This window comes from Hemibagrus wyckioides, linkage group LG02 (assembly GCF_019097595.1).
Source record: "Hemibagrus wyckioides isolate EC202008001 linkage group LG02, SWU_Hwy_1.0, whole genome shotgun sequence".
NCBI classification, from domain to species: Eukaryota; Metazoa; Chordata; class Actinopteri; order Siluriformes; family Bagridae; genus Hemibagrus; species Hemibagrus wyckioides.
This window is the reverse complement of record NC_080711.1, coordinates 12,436,243-12,455,606: the sequence shown is the minus strand read 5'-3', so window position 1 is coordinate 12,455,606 and position 19,364 is coordinate 12,436,243. Positions and strand designations below refer to the sequence as shown.

At 39.3% G+C, this 19,364-nt stretch overlaps 3 protein-coding genes across 8 annotated transcripts; 2 read left to right on the top strand and 1 right to left on the bottom strand.

Annotated features, from left to right (window-relative positions):
• Positions 1-616: 616 nt before the first annotated feature.
• On the bottom strand, positions 617-2,782 carry fahd1 (fumarylacetoacetate hydrolase domain containing 1). Its single transcript, XM_058414639.1, has 3 exons — positions 2,640-2,782; positions 1,742-2,427; positions 617-1,157 (listed from the first exon to the last, which is right to left on the bottom strand). The coding sequence occupies exons 2-3, from the start codon at positions 2,408-2,410 to the stop codon at positions 1,137-1,139; spliced, it is 690 nt and encodes a 229-aa protein (XP_058270622.1). The 5' UTR covers positions 2,411-2,427; positions 2,640-2,782; the 3' UTR covers positions 617-1,136.
• A 52-nt stretch (positions 2,783-2,834) lies between these two features.
• LOC131368441 (hydroxyacylglutathione hydrolase, mitochondrial) lies at positions 2,835-11,265 on the top strand. 2 transcript variants are annotated; one of them, XM_058414584.1, is made up of 9 exons: positions 2,835-2,993; positions 5,295-5,470; positions 5,542-5,606; positions 5,704-5,821; positions 8,007-8,115; positions 9,529-9,632; positions 9,801-9,902; positions 10,008-10,087; positions 10,387-11,265. In XM_058414584.1, exons 1-9 carry the CDS (start codon positions 2,924-2,926, stop codon positions 10,484-10,486), a joined length of 924 nt encoding a protein of 307 aa, XP_058270567.1. In that variant the 5' UTR covers positions 2,835-2,923; the 3' UTR covers positions 10,487-11,265. The 2 variants fall into 2 exon arrangements, with proteins under 2 accessions (XP_058270567.1, XP_058270576.1); XM_058414593.1 differs by lacking the exon at positions 9,801-9,902.
• A 119-nt stretch (positions 11,266-11,384) lies between these two features.
• On the top strand, positions 11,385-17,683 carry hagh (hydroxyacylglutathione hydrolase). Of its 5 annotated transcripts, XR_009207043.1 has the most exons (9): positions 11,385-13,763; positions 13,839-13,903; positions 14,021-14,138; positions 14,528-14,636; positions 14,912-15,015; positions 15,140-15,241; positions 15,376-15,455; positions 16,153-16,254; positions 16,603-16,741. XR_009207043.1 is itself a non-coding variant. In XM_058414614.1 (8 exons), exons 1-8 carry the CDS (start codon positions 13,659-13,661, stop codon positions 16,760-16,762), a joined length of 840 nt encoding a protein of 279 aa, XP_058270597.1. In that variant the 5' UTR covers positions 11,385-13,658; the 3' UTR covers positions 16,763-17,683. The 5 variants fall into 5 exon arrangements, 3 of the variants coding, with proteins under 3 accessions (XP_058270597.1, XP_058270589.1, XP_058270605.1); XR_009207044.1 differs by having other exon boundaries at positions 15,376-16,254; positions 16,603-16,648; XM_058414614.1 differs by lacking the exon at positions 16,153-16,254 and having other exon boundaries at positions 15,143-15,241; positions 16,603-17,683.
• The last annotated feature ends 1,681 nt before the right edge of the window (positions 17,684-19,364 follow it).

Genomic DNA, 19,364 nt, shown 5'->3' with positions numbered 1-19,364 from the left:
GAGATGTTTAAAAGTTTTGATGATTTTTTAAAACTGAAATAGTTGATAGGGTACAATAGATGATAACCCTTAACCCTTAGGGGATTTCTGAATCTAATTTTTTAAGATTATTTTTTGGTTTTAATCACTCAATTGAAATTTATCCTGGTTAGGGTTGCAGTGAATCCTGAGAACACTGGGCGTGAGGAAGGAATACACCCTGGATGAAATGCCAATATATTATAAGCCACTATGCACACACAGTCATATAGATATTCATTTATAGTTTAGCATCAAAAGTATACTTACTAGCTTTTTTGGGATTTGGAGGAAACCAACGAACCTGGAGAAAAACATATACAGAAACCATGCAAAGGTAGACTTAGGATCAAATAAGTGGCCCAGGAGCTGTACCATCATGTTGCACCTCATTACTTTTATATTTTTAATTTAACCGGTTGAGGTAGTATGTTTTATAACCCTTAACCTGAGGCAAACATGCTAGCAAACATGCTAAAAAACATGCTAATCACAAGGCCATTGTGCCCTTTGGCCAAGAAGCCATAACAATCAATTTCTGTCTTTCATAATGATGCTTCGAACAAACTCAAATTAGGAGCTTTTATTGATGATGCTTAACATTTATATAGCATGCATGAGTTTAAAAAAATAAAATTAAAAAAGACTATAAACTGAAGCTAGCACTGTCACAGGAAACATGTTTTGAGGAAATACCTGAAGAAAGAGAAACTAAAAGTACAAAATGTTTTTTTATATGGGTTTTTAAGTATCAAACACAATTTATTCTGTCAGCTGCACTAGAAAATATTTCTGTGAGTTGAATTACAGTGACAGCAAAATGTGTTAGAAGCTGGAGCCATTTTTTTTTCTAGGTCAGTGTGAATTGATACACACTATGTATTTTGTCTTTAGTTTGTCTTTTGTCTATATATATTTGCTGTTTTAAAATAATCACACAAGTAAGATCACACAGAGAGACAACAGCATTACTAGATTACTTGTTATATTTAATTCAGTCATTTTCAGGAATTTATGGTGGTCAACATTGTGGTGGATGTGGAGGTCATCCTGGACACATGGGGTGTGATGCAGGAACACTTCCAGCTGGAGACGGTGTCAGAACATCCAGGACACTATTATGTCATCTCATATGATCTCTAAATAACAACAGAAAAGTTTTTTCCCCAGTGGATTTTACTATTGATATATATTTAATTACCAGTGTGAAACTGTAAAATTTAATGCTTTACTGTAAATGTAAATTACTGTAATCAACAGTGTTTTTTTCTGTAATATAACCAAATTAAAGTTACGGTAAGATTAAAATGATTGTTCTGCATTAATACAGCAATTAAAAAGTCTAAATATTTAACACGTTTATTTTCATTTCATGTTTACTGATACACTATATGGCCAAAGGTTTGTGGACCCCTCACAGGTGTTCATTGGGGTTGAGGTCAAGGCTCTGTACAGGCCACTTGAGTTTTTCCACCCAAAATCATGTTTTTATGGAGCTTGCTTTGTGCACAGGGGCATTGACATTCTGTAGCCGGTTTGAGCCTCTTATTTCTAGAGAAACTGTAATGCTACAGCATACAGAGACATCCTGTATAACTATAAGCTTTAAACTCTGTGGCAAATATGGGTGTGATGGTCAGGTGTACACGAACCTTTGGCCATTTAGTGAATGTTTACATTAATTTGCACAACATGAGTTGTGAAGCCACAACGATCAGCTCACTGGACTCTTGTCAGCCCGTTTGCCGACTTTAAATGTCATGTTGATGACACCCTCGATGCCGGCTTGAAGCTCGTCATGCTCGTGCACGGCTCCGACACCTTTAGGCGTCCCGGTCAGTATGAGGTCTCCTTCCTCTAACGCCATTACCCTGCTGATGTAGCTGATCAGGTAGGGTATGGAGAAAATCATCTGCCCCGTGCTGCCCTTCTGCCGAGTGACACTGTTCACTCTGAGCCACAAATCGACACCTGCCGGGTCCGGGATCCGCTCTTTGGGGATGAAGTCGCTCACGGGACAGGACGTGTCGAAGGCTTTGGCGAGAGTCCAGGGCAGCCCTTTTGCTTTGCATTGGTCCTGAACGTCCCGCGCGGTCATGTCCAAGCACAGCGCATATCCGGCGACATGGTCCATGGCTGAGGTCTGGGGGATGTCTCTGCCCGCTTTACCCACCACCACGCCGAGCTCCACTTCATGGTGCAGATTGGTGGAGTAGTGAGGCACAAGGATCGGAGATCCCTCCTTGACATACGCCGTCGGCGGCTTCAGGAACAGCACGGGCTCCGTGGGCAGCTCGTTCTTCAGCTCCTTGGCGTGTTCTGCGTAATTTCGCCCCACGCAGATTATCTTCCGCCCCCATTCCCAGAAACGTGCCACATTGCGCGTGCTCATTTTCAACTCCTTAGAACCTGAAAGAAACACATGACAGAGGTTCAATGACCTGTCACGCAATGTCACGATCAACCAAAAAAATGAGTTTAACTTAAAAAATAAATAAATAAATAAATAAAAAGAGTGACATAAATCATATGAAGATTACTAGATTGCGAAAAACATTATTATATCGTTGTTTTAGTATCATTTCGAAGACATTTATTTTGAATTAACGCTGCTGATTTACCCCGAAAACCTCGGTCAGTGGTTGAATTTCAATTGCCTACAAGCTCCCTAAACTTGTCCACTACATCGACGCTGAAGTAAGGTGAAGCGAGTGCACTTCTACTTCACATGTACAGCTCTTTTGAGCATACGGCACACTGCTACGGAGTGACGGCGGTGTTTTTACGTGAACGCGGCCCCGTGTCCGATTGGTTAAATAGGGTTCAAAGGCTAAAAGTAGGCGGGATTGTACTTCAAACCCAATTTGTAACTTCCTCTGCGTGGTGTCGTAATCGCGATATTACCATGTTATTTAAGTCTCTGCTACTCGGTGCCTGCGGTCTCAGCGCAGTTGGAGCTGCAGCGTATAAATTTGGTATGTCTTCCTTCCCGAAAAACCTATTCACGCACGCAAATGATACTCAAAGAGCTCTGCTTGATTTCATCGGTCAGCGCTGACATGACTTTATTTTGTTAAAAACTTCGCCTGTGTTTTGGTCGGCGTGAACAGATGGGCTGTCCCAAGACAAGCCAGAGAAGTGCACACTACCGTACTACATAGTAGACTGCGTCTGATATTTGCGCCACACTATTTTTTGACACACAATGTAGGACGCTAGTGTGCATTTCTGGACGGAGGCACACAGTGACATCATTTCCTGTGTGCGGTTTTTTATTTATATAATTTTGTTTATATATCAGGCTTACGTGACGTCAAGGTATATTTCTTAGTCAGATTATATATGTATATAATTGTCCAGTTTTTTAGCTTTACTATATTTTTTGAAATGCTAAAAACTTCCGCATTACACATTCTCTCTCTATATATTTATGCCATAAATTCCTATACAGGTTGTATTTCCTTTTCTCATATATCTTACTAACCGGCGTCTGTACTAAACTGAGACTAGTTGTGTTGTATTATTCATATAGTCATGAACAGATTAGGGTTTTTATTTTTTATTTACTTAATTATTTATACCCCGATCAGGGATAACATTATGAGCAGTGACAGGTGAAGTGAATAACACTGATTATCTCCTCATCATGGCACCTGTTAGTGGGTGGGATATATTAGGCAGCAAGTGAACATTTCGTCCTCAAAGTTGATGTGTTAGAAGAAGGAAAAATAGGTAAGCGTAAGAATTTGAGCGAGTTTGATGAAGGGCCAAATTATGATGGCTAGACGACTGGATCAGAGCATCCCCAAAACTCTTGTGGGGTGTTCCCGGTCTGCAGTGGTGGAAGGAACAGTGGTGAACCAGTGACAGGGTCATGGGCGGCCAAGGCTCATTGATGCACGTGGTCAGTGAAGGCTGGTCCGTGTGATCTGATCCAATAGACGAGCTACTGTTGCTCAAATTGCTGAAGAGGTTAATGCTGGTTCTGATAGAAAGGTGTCAGAATACACAGTGCATGACGGGTCAGGGCTGTTTTGGCAGCAAAAGGGGAACCAACACAATATTAGGCAGGTGGTCATAATGTTATGCCTGATTGGTGTATATGGAGCATGTACAGTATGGTCAAAAATTATACCTTCACACTGATATATTGAAGGCAAACATTGGTAAAGGATTTCTTTGCTGTAGCAGTAAAATTTTCCTTCACAGGAAGTTCTAACATGTTCCAGCAATAATGACAGTGCTTCATGAAGACATAGGTTTGCCTACACACGTTAAGAAAAACTGTACACCTTCAGCATGAACTGGAAACAAATTCCTACAGAGGCGATCCAAAATCAAGGGGAAAGCCTTTCCAGAAGTGTGGAGGATATTATAACAGTAAAGGGGAACTCAATGTGGGATGTGAAGGTTAAAAAGTGCATATGAGTGTCATGGTTCAGTGTCCAAAAACATTTGACCATATAATGTATAGATTAGGATTATACCACATGCCCTTTATATTTGTATATGTATGTATACACACACATTTCTAATTGTAACAATAAATAATGTAAACCAAGCGATCAACAGTATGGTATTATTGTAGGATTCTGTTTTTCATTAATCAAATAATTGTGTAATAATTGAAATATTACCTTACTATTTAAATGTTAGGCACATAAGCAAATCTGTTGCTTATGTGTAATATATATTTATTGATTGATGTGCTGTTTATTTGTAATCGTGCCACACAGAGAACCAGATAGCTCTTTTAACTGTTAAAGATTCAGTGAGTGTAACAGCACTTTTCTTAGTTTATATCAAACTACTGATTAAACCTGTTAAGATCAATTAATCAGTCAACTAGAATTACAACTAGGACTAAAGTTATGACTAAATAACAACAATTAACATTTAAGGTTAATATTGACTTTTATTTATTTGATTATTTTATTTTTTAATAAAATATCTCTTAATCCTAGCTGTATGTTACAGGCCTCATTTTGAGAGCCACAGATTTAGAGACCAGATGAATTGGGTTAATGTTTTGAGCACTATAACACTGATCTACTTTCACCGTTGGATGTCCCAGAATGACTCTTTGGCCCACAGATATCTTACCAGCTAGCAGGACATGAATGTAAACATGTTCCAAGTTGACCTGATAAGGCCTAGATACTATTCAGCTTGCTGGTTCACACTTTGAGGCTCAGTAACATATCTGTGGCAGTGTCTGAAAACACTATTTTAAAACTGTGCTTTAGTTGTTTTCTGTGGGTTGTGTTTTTCTGAAGCCCCTACTCAGATCTCGGCAGCGTTCTTTCATTCCGTGGTTAGGAAATCAGCTCTCGTGGAGCAATCCAACATGAAGATAGAGCTGCTGCCTGCACTTACTGATAACTACATGTATCTCCTCATTGACGAGGACACAAAAGAGGCAGCCATTGTGGACCCTGTCGAACCCATGAAGGTAAGAAAAGTTTCACTTTAACTGCTGCAGAAGTGTGTCATGCTTGTATAACTGATCTTCCTTCTGGTTAGGTTGTTGAAGCTGTTAAAAAGCATGGCGTGAAGCTCAAATCCATTCTAACCACACATCATCACTGGTAAGACTGCCTTTAAATCCTTCATGAGTCATGTGACTTTTACATCCCCTTGGATGTATCTGTTTATTCAGTGTGTTTTGGGGTGTTATGCTGACAGGGACCATGCTGGTGGAAATGAGAAAATGGTGAAGTTGGCCCCTGGGCTTACTGTGTATGGAGGTGATGACAGGATAGGAGCCTTGACCAAAAAAGTAACACACTACAACACTTTCAAAGTAAGTCCTTATGCCGGGTTAAGGGAAATTCCTTTTTTTTTTACACTTACTGAACACTGAAAAAGTACTGAAAAAGTTGATAGGATAGAAAGAGAGAATACATCAACATACTGAAGCCTAGTAGTTAATACCATTATAACAGGTAAATGTGAGAATGTGGCTTTAACACTTAGATTATAATAATAGAGTTTGAATATACATAGAAAGCATTAGAACAGAGGTTCCCAAACCAGGGCTTGTGACTCCACATGGGACTTATTTGCAAATGAGGTCTTGAGAGAAACATAGTACAATCTTTTTACTTTACAAATTCTTCTTCTTCTTCTATTAGAAGAAGGAAGAATGATTGGTTTAAGTATTTCAGAATCTTCTGCTCTCTTGGGATTTTCACACGCAACTGTATTATTATTATTATTATTATTATTATTATTATTATTATTATTATTATTATTATTATTATTATTATTAGTATCATGTACAGATTCTGTGTGCTAATATTTTGAAATGTTACTGGGACTCACAAGCCACATTTAAATGATTAGAGTACATGATATTTTAGTGTTTTAGACTATCATGACACACTGCACTAGTGCATTTCAGCAGTAAAAATGGACAAATTTCACTGCCCATCAACGGTGAAATTGAGAGAAACGAAGATGTACCAGCATTATGAAATTCCTAAATTATAAATCTGCAAATTAAATGGGCAAGGCTTGTTGTGGTTGCAGAAAATTCATAATGTCCATTTGGGGTCATTTTTACAAAAAGTTCAAGAACCTTCACATGACATTTTAAAATTCAGTTCAGTGCCTGATACACAAGGTAGATTAGCAGCAGCCAATTATTCAGTATGATGCTTAATTTTTAATGAATAAATGAAGAAATATCAGCTTTGAGGGCAAAGACCTGCTTCCTTCACTGGAGATGATATAAAGAAAGTGAGCGCAAAACAGAAAAGATAAAAACCTAAAGACAAAACCTTGCTAGCTAAGTGTAGTGTATAGTCATGTGTTAGAATGAAATGGACTTAAGCCTTGTTGATTCACTTTGTAATCAGATACTGGATGTCAAAAATATCTGCAATGCTCCAGTGCTGCAATCTAAATAAAAGCTTTAAATGCTATCTTCTCCCTTTTCACTTGGAGGTATTCAATTTTATATACAGTAGAATAGAACATGCCAGAAGTGTACAATGTCCCCAGGCCACCACCTATACAGTGAATATATTTACTGTCCACTTTATTAGAAACATCTGTAGTGTACTTTTATGCTGTTATTTAGTCAGCCAATCCTGTGGCAGCAACACAATGCATAAACTCATGCAGATACAGATCAAGAGCTTCGGTTAATGCTTACATCAAATGTCAAAATGAATAAAAAAGTGTGATCTGTGACTTTGATGGTGAAATAGTTGTTGGAAACAGATGGATTGGTTTAAGTATTTCAGAATCTTCTGATCTCTTGGGACTTTCACACGCAACTGCAAATCAGACTGTAAAAACACTGTAAAAGGTTTGATTTTGGTGAATCTGTGCCCATTAAGTGAGACGTTTTCTGTCATATGCATGAAGAGTGCTTATACAATGAAATTCTTATGCTACTCATCTACCCAGACACAGTGAGAAAAGATATACCAATGTTTGCTGTGATAAAGTGGCATAATGGGAGATATTGCATGTATCCAGTGCTGTATATTGGTAACATAATCTAGAAGGTGATGTGTGTAGAGTGCAGACAGTGTCTGGTATCAGTACAGTGATATGATAATTGATAATGGTGCGATTATCAGATTCCTCTTCTTGGCTGACAGGAATGGAACCCAGTGTGATCTTCTGCTGACCACAGAGTCGGTTGTGTGTGAAAATCCCAGGAGATCAGCAGTTTCTAAAATACTCAAACCAAACCATCTGGTTCCAACAACCATCAAAGTCACAGAGATCAGACTTTCACTTTCTGACGGTTGATGTGAAGCTCTTGGCCTGTATCTGCTTTTGCCTTGCGCTTCTGCCACATGATTGGCTGAGTGGAAAATGTGCAGATGTTTCTAATAAAGGGGACGGTGAGCGTCTGTGATTCAGTCACAGTCGCCGCCCATGTTTTCTTCTTGCTGCAGTTTGTATCATCAATGTTGAGAGCAGACCAGTGCAGTTTGGATCAGTTGAATGTTTGTTTGCTGTGTATTCAGGTGGGCTCGCTCAATGTAAAGTGTTTGTTTACACCATGTCATACGAGTGGACACATCTGCTACTTTGTGACTTCAGAAAATAGCTCTGAACCCCCAGCGGTGTTTACAGGTATGATACAGCTGCAGGTATGATATGATCAGATATGCAGATATAATATTCACACCACAGGTGGCAATAACATAATTATAAATAAAAGCAAAATACAGCAATGTTGAATTTTCAAATCCGATTGGTCAGAAGGTGTCCATCACGTTTCTGTAACAGAATATTAATACATCATGCTGAGAGTTGTGCCATCTGTTTTAACGTACTCTTTCTATCATGTTGAATCCTAAAACCCAGAACCAAGTTCACACTTTTCCGCTTCCATCGTTCCAAAGGCAGTGTTTTTTTTTTTTTGTTTTTTTTTAATGGGTTTCTAGTTAAATGCCTGAAATAACATTTTTGGTTAACACAAGCTCATGATATATTCATGTTTTATTCTACAACAGAAAATAAATCATACATACCCGACCTGTGATTTTTTTTATTTTTATTTTTAAAAGCTGTCTTAAAAAGATGGTTGGCTAAAAACAAGTGGCTAAAGAGATTTAAACGTCATCACGCCAAACAGGAAAACTCTCCTATTACCGTCAAATTTCTATTTATTGAGATTCTAACACAAATATTGAAGTCATGTGACCATAGTTTAGTACGTTTATAGCCTACCTTTTAGCTTTTTTCTTCTGGTGATTGTATTTGGGTTTTAAAAGTCATTCAAGGTGTTTTCAGTTCTGAAGATTATCATGACGAACAAGGCGTACAAATTTTAAACATTTTACAGGTCAGAGAGCATATTTGCTGCAATATTCTAAAAAAATCCAGTGGAAAAATCCTATTGGCTTTTTGTTGAGAGAAGCAGGGTGAGGAAAATATGGCATCCCTGCAGCACTCTATTTACAGGTAGTTTAAGGGATTTAATTCCCATAATAAAAAATAACAGAGAAAAACATATCATTGTTGATAGGGCGAAGTTTTCTTTGACGAGACGTTTAACATTAATGGAAGGAGTCTCCAGTGTCTTCAGTAGAACACTGTGTTTTGTGATTTCTCTGCAAAAAGCTGCATTTGTTTAACAAAAGAGAGGATGGTGAAGATATGAAGGTTAATACCTGCTATAACTGAGGTAATAACAGGATCGAACTCATTTGTGCGGACGTTAAGCAAACATTAAATGAATAAACATATGATGCCATACTTTAATATAACATGTGATTGTTCAGGAAACTGCTGCAGGATAAGAGGAATAAAATACTTCAGGAAATGCTGCTACTGAAAAAAAATTACCTTTCTGATATTGTTGATTAATTACCTATTAAAGCCCCTGTATTATTTTATTCATCCTGCGTGACTTAAGTACAAGATGGGAATCATGTAATGAAGTTAAATGCAGTAAATGTGTGGAGCTTTATTTTCTTGATATGTTATAAACTGGTTGAACAAGAGATATGTAATTGCATGATATTGTCTGCTTGTGTATAGGGGACACCCTGTTTGTGGCAGGCTGTGGAAAATTCTTCGAGGGTACAGCCGAGGAAATGTACAAAGCTCTGGTAGACATTCTGGGCCGACTTCCTCCAGAGACGGTAACTATTTCATGACGCGTTTGCACAGGTTCCAACCCTCTGTGTCACTTCACACTGCCTTGTTCACATATACTGCTCACCACTTGACATATTTATTTTATCAAACATCCATTCATAATAGAAAACTCTTTGTAAGCAGTATAGTCACATGCTCTGGTTGTGCTCCAGCGTGTGTACTGTGGCCATGAATACACAATCAACAATTTAAAATTTGCACACCACGTTGAACCAAATAACGAGGCCATCAAGAGAAAACTGGCATGGGCTAAGGTACTCTATCATGTTTTTTTTCACTCTGATTACACTTGTTATTAACTAATGTTGATTTGTAATAGATTCAAATAGATCGAAATAACCTCTCACGTTGTTAATTAGGAGAAATACGATAGCGGAGAGCCAACCATTCCTTCCACGATTGCGGACGAGTTCACGTTCAACCCCTTCATGAGAGTCAGGTAGAAAATCATCCATCCACCATCTAGTTCATAAAGGTGTTTTACGACTAGTAATAATGATACGATATTAAAGATACCCTAGAACAGAGATGTACTAAATTGCACTGCAGTTAATCTGAGTAGATTCTTTATTTAAGGATTCTGGTTATATATTTTTCTGACCTAGAAATGAGCTCCACCTCCAGGTGGGACAGCTCTGGATTTTTTTACGTTAGTCTACATTTAAACTAATAAGGCATACTATTTTCAGGGCGCCTCAGCAAATTGTCCATTTTAAAACTCACTTGCTTTTGTTCTAGAGAGAAATCGGTACAGACGCACGCCGGGACAAGTGACCCCATAGACACGATGAGGAGTATCCGGAAAGAGAAGGACGGCTTCAAAGTTCCCAAGGATTGAGCTTGTGTGTGGAAAACTCTACTACTAATGCATCTTAGTGCACTTCATACGCTTACTAACACACTCTGGGCAATACACAGGAATAAGCACATTCGTTAATGCACCATTTAAAAGCACCTGTAGGGGTAGAAATTGATTTAAATCTTGTATGTTTCTCTGGCCAGCTTGTTGTTCAATATGTCCATCACATGCTGGGGATATCCTCCAGGCTGAAGTATTTGGCTGACTTGGCTCATCTGTTGCTTATTATATATAATATATCATATAAGAGTCTTTTATAATTTTATTCATTGTTTCAGCGCTGGGAAAACATGGCACCTTAAAGGTTTGTGAAATCAATTCCAGCAAGCAGCTTATCTAGTTTCTAAGCTGAAGGTACTCATTAGTGCTGCCTGTAGAATCTGTGTAAAGAATACTAACATCTTCTCAGAGTATTTACGTATGTTGTGATTTCGAAAGCAGGGATTCTTAATCAGTATACCAATGTCTTAATGTGCAATGTTTTATTTTTTTTGTTTTCGATTTGAAGAAGGCTGTTTAAGATGCCAGGTGTTTATAATCTTTGTGTTATAAGAGAAAATGCATTTATAGGCTTCAAGATAGTATGCATGGACAGATGAGATATTCATATCTTTAAAATTCTTTCATATAGAGGCAACAGTTGCCATGCTCTAATTATTATTGTACCTGAACCCTGCCTTGCACTTTCAGTTCTCAGAAGTGAAAACACAAACATGATTAAATTTCAGTGTGATCAATAAAGTGCCTGAGTGAATCAACATCTTTACATTTCTAACCCTTTTAACTTTATTGTTGTAATATATTTGTTTGCGAGTTTGGTGTGGAGGAACTTGACTGACCTGCACAGAGTCCTCCAATAGAACACCTTTGGGATGAATTAGAGCAGAGGCTGCGAGCCAGGCCTTCTCATCCAACATCAGTGCCTGACCTCACAAATGTGTTTCTAGAGGAATGGTCAAAAATTCTCATAAACACACTCCTTAAACTTGTGGAAAGCCTTCCCAGAAGAGTTGAAGATGGTTATAGCTGCAAATGGTAGGCCAACTCCATATTACATTCATGTGCATTGTGGAAAATATTTTTTGTCCGAAACTATAATGCTCTATTTAAGACTACTCAATTAATACTTTGCTAAAATCTGACTCCAAACTCCACATTGACCCGACAGCTCAGTCAAGCAGGACTCTAACTAAAGAAGATTCATGCAGACTGGATGAATGCAGATACAAGGTTTTATTTGCAATCAGCGCTGGTTACAAGAATTGAGCTGCTCACGAACGAACATCCCAACAACCTCTGAAATAATCATCACAAAACATAGCCTTTTATTCTTTTCTCTTATCTTTTCATAATATTCAAACCAAACTCTGAGTTTTCTGAGGATTTTACTGAGAAAATCCCACTTATCTTTTTTCTTCTGGACACCATTATCTCTTATTTATAACTCTTTCACATTCCATTATAATTGGATTTTCGAGATCAGTCATATAAAAATAATGGACATCTTTGCTCTTATCAGTGGCACTTTCTAGCTTTTTCCATTTAGCAGTTCACTCTGACCTCTGAAGACAGCATGGTTGAGTTTCGGGGCCTCTGCTCCGTCTTTAATTGCTTGGGTTTAATTTATTGCTCTATTTTTCTTTACATTTGCACTAGCCTGCAGTTTTAATTGCGTTCTCTCACGTACTCACAGCTCTATCTCCTCTGACCTCTGACTGACGGCCCAACTTTCCCCCTCCTCGAGGTACCCATACACCTATAGTTGGCTTCAATGACCCTGGACACTGCTCCAAGTTTCGTCTACCACTAAAAAGGCCTGCCAAATCACTCTACACAGGCTGTGCAATCTCAGTCCAGAGTTAACAAACATACCCAAACCTCTTATCCCACACGTTGTGTTAAACCCTTCATTAGTAAACCTGTAAATAGAGGTGATCAATAAATTGAGGTAGTGCCTGACAACCCAATCATGCTGTCCCCAGATTCCAATTGTTTTATACATGCCCAAACAAGAATGAATTCATATACACCTTAAACACTCTAAAACATTCAAACACACTTTAAACACTCTAAACCATTCAAAATTACTCCCACAGCATGTAAAGGCAGACATCCCAGTTTTGGCCTGGCTTGCAATCTCCACTCTGAATTCATCCCAAAGGTGTTCTATAGGGTTGAGGTGCAGGCCAGTCAAGTTCCTCCACACCAAACTCAATCATCCATGTCTTTATGGACCTTGCTTTGTGCACTGGAGTGCAGTCATGTTGGAACAGGAAGGGGTCATCCCCAAACTGTTCCCACAAAGTTAGGAGCATGAAATTGTCCAAAATGTCTTGGTATGCTGAAGCATTAAGAGTTCCTTTCACTGGAACTAAGGGGCCGAGCCCAACCCCTGAAAAACAACACCTGAATTCAATGATTTGGAGGGATGTCCCAAAACTTTTGGCAATATAGTGTATATTGTCCTTGTTTAGTACATAGGCTTATTTAAAAAAAAAAAAAAAAAAAACCTAAAGCATTCTGAAGTTAAACGATAGAAATGTATTCTTGAAGAAAAATATTAAAATTATTGCGAGGAAACTTAAATCTATTTTTTTTTATCTTTTTGTGTCCCTCTGCGCGCTCAGTACTGCGTATTTTAGCGGTGAGTGAAGCGCAAAACGCAGATGAAGTGATGCTGGCCTGTAACGCACAGGTTCCCAGACAGTGTACTTTATTCTGGTGCATCCTCAAAAATCTTCCCCTGTCAAGAACCATGAAAATATACTATTTAAAAATTAGATATTGTAATCTTATAAAAATCCTTTATGTGACTTATGTCATTTCAGACGAATCGGTTAAATAATTTGTTGTTTTATTTCATTTGCTGCGCCGCTACGATTCCGGAAGCGTGACGTCACTGGGTGTCTAAGGTCCAAACGACTTCCCATTGGATAAGAATTGCACTTAATGAAGTGCATAAGGCATTGTTTCATACCCAAGTACCAAGTGCACCTAGGTAGGGAGAAAGCAGCCGTTTAGGTTTCGTCCACTATTGCTCAACAGCAAGTGAATGTTATTTGACTGACTATTAAGCTACATTAAAAAAAGAAGAAGAAAGATTAATGTTAAAAATTACAACACTGTTGGATCTAGTGCAGTGCCTTGAGCCATGAGAGTGAAGGTTATTTCCATTTTGGAGGACAACTACATGTACTTGGTTATAGATGAACAAAGTAAAGAAGCCATTGCTGTAGATCCTGCTGTGCCTCACCGGGTAAGAGAGCAATATTAGACAGTTTGATAAATCACTGCTTTCATTCTCCAACCATGTAATGTGTTTCACTGGCAGCTACTTGAGATAGTAAACAGAGAAGGAGTGACACTCACAGCGGTGCTGACTACTCACCATCATTGGTAGGTGACATTTATCACACACTGCTGTGTGTGTGTGTGTGTGTGTGTGTGAGAGAGAGAGAGAGAGATCATCCTGAGGTTGAATGCGTCACCCAGTGTTTGATGTACACTATGTAGGGACCATGCACGGGGCAATGAAGCTCTGCTGAAGGACCTCCCTGAATTACAAGTGTATGGAGGAGACGAGCGCATCACAGGATTGACCCACAAAGTTACTAACGGCCAGGAGCTTAAGGTATCTCTATCATCTTTACTTAAAGCACAGGGGTGCAGCAGAGCTTTAATCCTTTAGTCTGTTCAGATCTCTCACCCTCACATCTGTACATTCTCCTCAAACGAATCAGGTTGCAAAGTTTCAGGTTCCCTAATAATATCTCCATCCTCCATCAACACTATCATGCTTGTTATTTCATAAATTCGCTAACTAGAGGAACATAGTCTCTGCTGTAACTCAGTGCAGCTGCATTGTATAGCTACACTGCATTCTGGACCTTTGAGGCCGACATTTACTTTTGTAAACTTTAAAGAGTCAAGCATTAAATAAAAAGCAGTCAATTTTCTAAATAAAAAAGCCAAATTAAAAAGAAAAATCAATAGATTTGTGTGTTGCCTTTTTCCCTCTAGTTCAACACTATAAATGTGAGGTGCCTCTTCACACCTTGCCATACTTCTGGACACATGTGCTACTTCCTGTGGGAAGACAACTGCCCTGATTCCCCTGCGGTGTTCACTGGTATGTGCCTTTGTTTAAATATTTTGGTCATTAGCTCTGATGTGGGTTCCGGTTTGGCAGTGGTCACTTGCATGAAAGCAGTTCAGTTCAGGAAGTTTAGATTAAAGTTCACTTCTAGTTAATGTACAAAGAACAGGTGATATTTGAAATTGCCTTATGAGGGAGGAATGTCCTATCCAGCGTGTATATTCCTGGCTTCTCCCCCTGTTTGTGTGAGAGAGATGGAGAGAGTTAGTTGATGTCTAAGTGGTTGTCCTGTCTGCTCTGATTGACAGGGGACACACTGTTTGTGGGTGGTTGTGGGAAATTCTTTGAGGGAACAGCAGAGCAGATGTACCACAACCTGACCGAGGTGCTGGGAACACTGCCTCAGGACACAGTATGTCACTGCTGCCACATTTTTAAGAAATAAAAAGACATGGTCAGAATAGGAATTAACCCCTGCTCCATGTTTCAGCTCGAGCTCATCTCTTTGCACTCATACAAAGTATTGTATTTTCCAGAAGGTCTTCTGTGGTCACGAATACACAATAAAAAACCTGAAGTTTGCGATGCTGGTGGAACCAGAGAACGAGAGGGTGAAGGAGAAGCTCAGCTGGGCTCGGGTAAAGTCGGTCTTTTTTCTTTCATTGGAATATATGTACATTAGTTCATACACAATTTCAGTAGAGGTCCTCTGAAAATGTAAATATGTTGCATATGGTTTTTTAAAAAAAAATGTGGCTAATTAATTAATTAGGCAAGAGACGACGATGACAAGCCGACAGTACCGTCAACGTTACTGGAGGAATTTGAATACAATCCGTTCCTCCGTCTCTCGTAAGTGCATCTTTATTCATACTTCATTTGAACTTTAAAAAAAATAGACGCAGGCTGACAAAAAAATCACCAGCATCCAGTGGCATGAAAAGTGACCACTTAATGAAATAAATGCAATAAAATAACTCCAAAATCTTATAGTGGCCTGGGAAAAGCCTTCACGTGGTCAAACTGTGACATTTTCTACTATATAATGTTCTAAGAACTGTAGATATTAGGGGCTATATATTAATATTAGATATTGGGGATATTAGATATTAGGGATATTAGAGCTAAGGGGCAGTGGTGGCTCAAGTGGTTAAGGCTCTGGGTCGTTGACTGGAAGGGTCAGCACCGCCAAGTTGCCACTGTTGGGCCCTTGAGCAAGGCCCTTAACCCTCTCTGCTCCTGGGGCGCTGTATCGTGGCTGACCCTGCGCTCTGACCCCAACCTCCAAGGATGGGATATGCAAAGAAAGAATTTCACTGTGCTGTAATGTATATGTGACAAATAAAGGCTATTGCTATCTATTGCTAGATAAAGTTTGAAGGTTTGGACACGGAAATGTGAAAAGGGCTGAAAACGGCATTTAAAGATTTCAGTCCAGTTTCACAGAAAGACGCTACACCTAACTCTACATTACTAATCTACATATAGGAAAACATTAATTTCAAACTGTAAGTGGGAACATGTATAAATTATAATAGTGTAAATGTAGTTTACAGCCTCATCCACATCAGTCTACTCACCTGAGGATGCTTTAGAGACCTTTATGCTGAATGACTGCCACTGTCCTGATCTCAGCAGGCAGACGGCCAAGGTGAGGTTAGCCATTAAGAAATTGGACTAAGTATAAACATTTCCATATATTTTCTCCAGATTTCACCCACAGAGACAACCAACTGTTTGTTTTTTTTAAATTTATTTACTTACTTACTTATTTACACAATTAGCTTGATTAGTTTATTTTGTCAAGATAACTAGACTGGGCTACTAGTCTAGTCAAAGATTTGTCTCATCCCCAAGCATGATCTGAAAGTGTGTGGTGTTTAACCTTCAGAAAACCTAAGCTACATGTCTTTATTTGGTGTTTTTATAAATATAAGGCTTGTGCATGCTCGTATCTGTAATTCTTATTGTCCTGTGTTCATCTGTATAACATGCACAGTGAGGAGAGCGTGCAGAAGTTCACAGGGAAGTCAGACCCTATCGAGGTTCTGCATGTGCTACGAAAAGAGAAGGACAACTTCAAGAAGCCCAAAGAGCGATTTCCTCCGCATGCAATGCTCGCTCTGGAATGGGGTCTGCTCGGACCAAAACTCACTTGAACAGAGCACTGGACTCTACTGCACTGCACACTGACCATGCTGAGAGTGCCACTGTTTATTGATAAAGTAATGCCATTATGATGGATCATGATTATATCTTTAACCTACTGCTTTGATTGCTTGGTTTATGATTGAGTTTCTACATCTTGTCACACTGAGAAGGCATTTATTTCAATGAAAAGCACGAGATCTGCTCGTTTATACACATTTGCACTAATTACATGAATGATACTGTAAATAATAAACAAATAATTATATATATATATATATATATATACACACACACACACACACACACATTGTTCAGCCATAACATGACCACTGAGAGGTGAAGTGAATAACACTGATTATCTCCTCATCATGGCACCTGTTAGTGGGTGGGATATATTAGGAAGCATGTCCCCAAAGTTGATGTGTTAGAGGCAGGAAAAATGGGCAAGCGTAAGGATTTGAGCGAGTTTAACATAGGGCCAAATTGTGATGGCTAGACGACTGGATCAGAGCATCTCCAAAACTGCAGCTCTTGTGGGGTGTTCCCGGTCTGCAGTGGTCAGTATCTATCAAAAGTGGTCCAAGGCAGGAACAGTGGTGAACCGGTGACAGGGTCATAGATGGCCAAGGCTCATTGATGCACGTGAGGAGTGAAGGCTGGCCCATGTGATCCGATCCAACAGATGAGCCACTGCTGCTCAAATTGCTGAAGAAGTTAATGCTGGTCCTGATCGAAAGGTGTCAGAATACACAGTGCATGACAGGTCAGGGCTGTTTTGGCAGCAAAAGGGGAACCAACACAATATTCGACAGGTGGTCATAATGTTATGCTTGATCGGGGTATGTATGAATATAAAAGGCATGTTCATTTTTTTTTGTTCACATTTGTCGCTTAACTACAAAGGAATGATTACTCTATGGATTTAATATTTAGTCAATAAAGCTGCAATTGAATATAATAAAAGGTTTTTTTTTTATTGAGAAACATACAGCAATATGGATTTCCTAAATAAATATAAGAAGTATCTTTATACATATGATCGTTTATTCATACATATTTTCTTAACAGCCACACTTTCTTCTAGACAATTATTTTCATGTGTGTATAACATACATACATTATATATATATATATATATATATACTATATTGCCAAAAGTATTCGCTCACCTGCCTTGACTCGCATATGAACTTAAGTGACATCCCATTCCTAATCCATAGGGTTCAATATGACGTCGGTCCACCCTTTGCAGCTATAACAGCTTCAACTCTTCTGGGAAGGCTGTCCACAAGGTTTAGGAGTGTGTTTATGTGAATTTTTGACCATTCTTCCAGAAGCGCATTTGTGAGGTCACACACTGATGTTGGACGAGAAGGCCTGGCTCTCAGTCTCCGCTCTAATTCATCCCAAAGGTGTTCTATCGGGTTGAGGTCAGGACTCTGTGCAGGCCAGTCAAGTTCATCCACACCAGACTCTGTCATCCATGTCTTTATGGACCTTGCTTTGTGCACTGGTGCACAGTCATGTTGGAAGAGGAAGGGGCCAGCTCCAAACTGTTCCCACAAAGTTGGGAGCATGGAATTGTCCAAAATGTCTTGGTATGCTGAAGCATTCAGAGTTCCTTTCACTGGAACTAAGGGGCCAATCCCAGCTCCTGAAAAACAACCCCACACCATAATCCCCCCTCCACCAAACTTTACACTTGGCACAATGCAGTCAGACAAGTACCGTTCTCCTGGCAACCGCCAAACCCAGACTCGTCCATCAGATTGCCAGATGGAGAAGCGCAATTCGTCACTCCAGAGAACACGTCTCCACTGCTCTAGAGTCCAGTGGCGGCATGCTTTACACCACTGCATCCGACGCTTTGCATTGCACTTGGTGATGTCTGGCTTGGATGCAGCTGCTCGGCCATGGGAACCCATTCCATGAAGCTCTCTGCGCACTGTTCTTGAGCTAATCTGAAGGCCACATGAAGTTTGGAGGTCTGTAGCGATTGACTCTGCAGAAAGTTGGCGACCTCTTCGCACTATGCGCCTCAGCATCCGCTGACCCCGCTCCATCAGTTTACGTGGCCTACCACTTCGTGGCTGAGTTGCTGTCGTTCCCAAACACTTCCACGTTCTTATAATACAGCTGACAGTTGACTGTGGAATATTTAGGAGCGAGAAAATTTCACGACTGGATTTGTTGCACAGGTGGCATCCTATCACAGTTCCACGCTGGAATTCACTGAGCTCCTGAGAGCGACCCATTCTTTCACAAATGTTTGTAAAAACAGTCTGCATGCTAGGTGCTTGATTTTATACACCTGTGGCCATGGAAGTGATTGGAACAACTGATTCTGATTATTTGGATGGGTGAGCGAATACTTTTGGCTATATATATATATATATATATATATATATATATATAAAAAGATTTTTCCAAATAAGCAGGTCTTTCAAGTTCATAGAAATCACTCACTTACTGTATGATGTGTAAGTCAGCAGAGAAGGGAACTGGAAATACTTTACCCAGAGATATAATGAGCTTTCTGATTGGCATTAATGTTCAGTCTAGAAAAAGATTCAAAATTGCTTCAGACTTGAGGGGGGAAAAATGAACCTG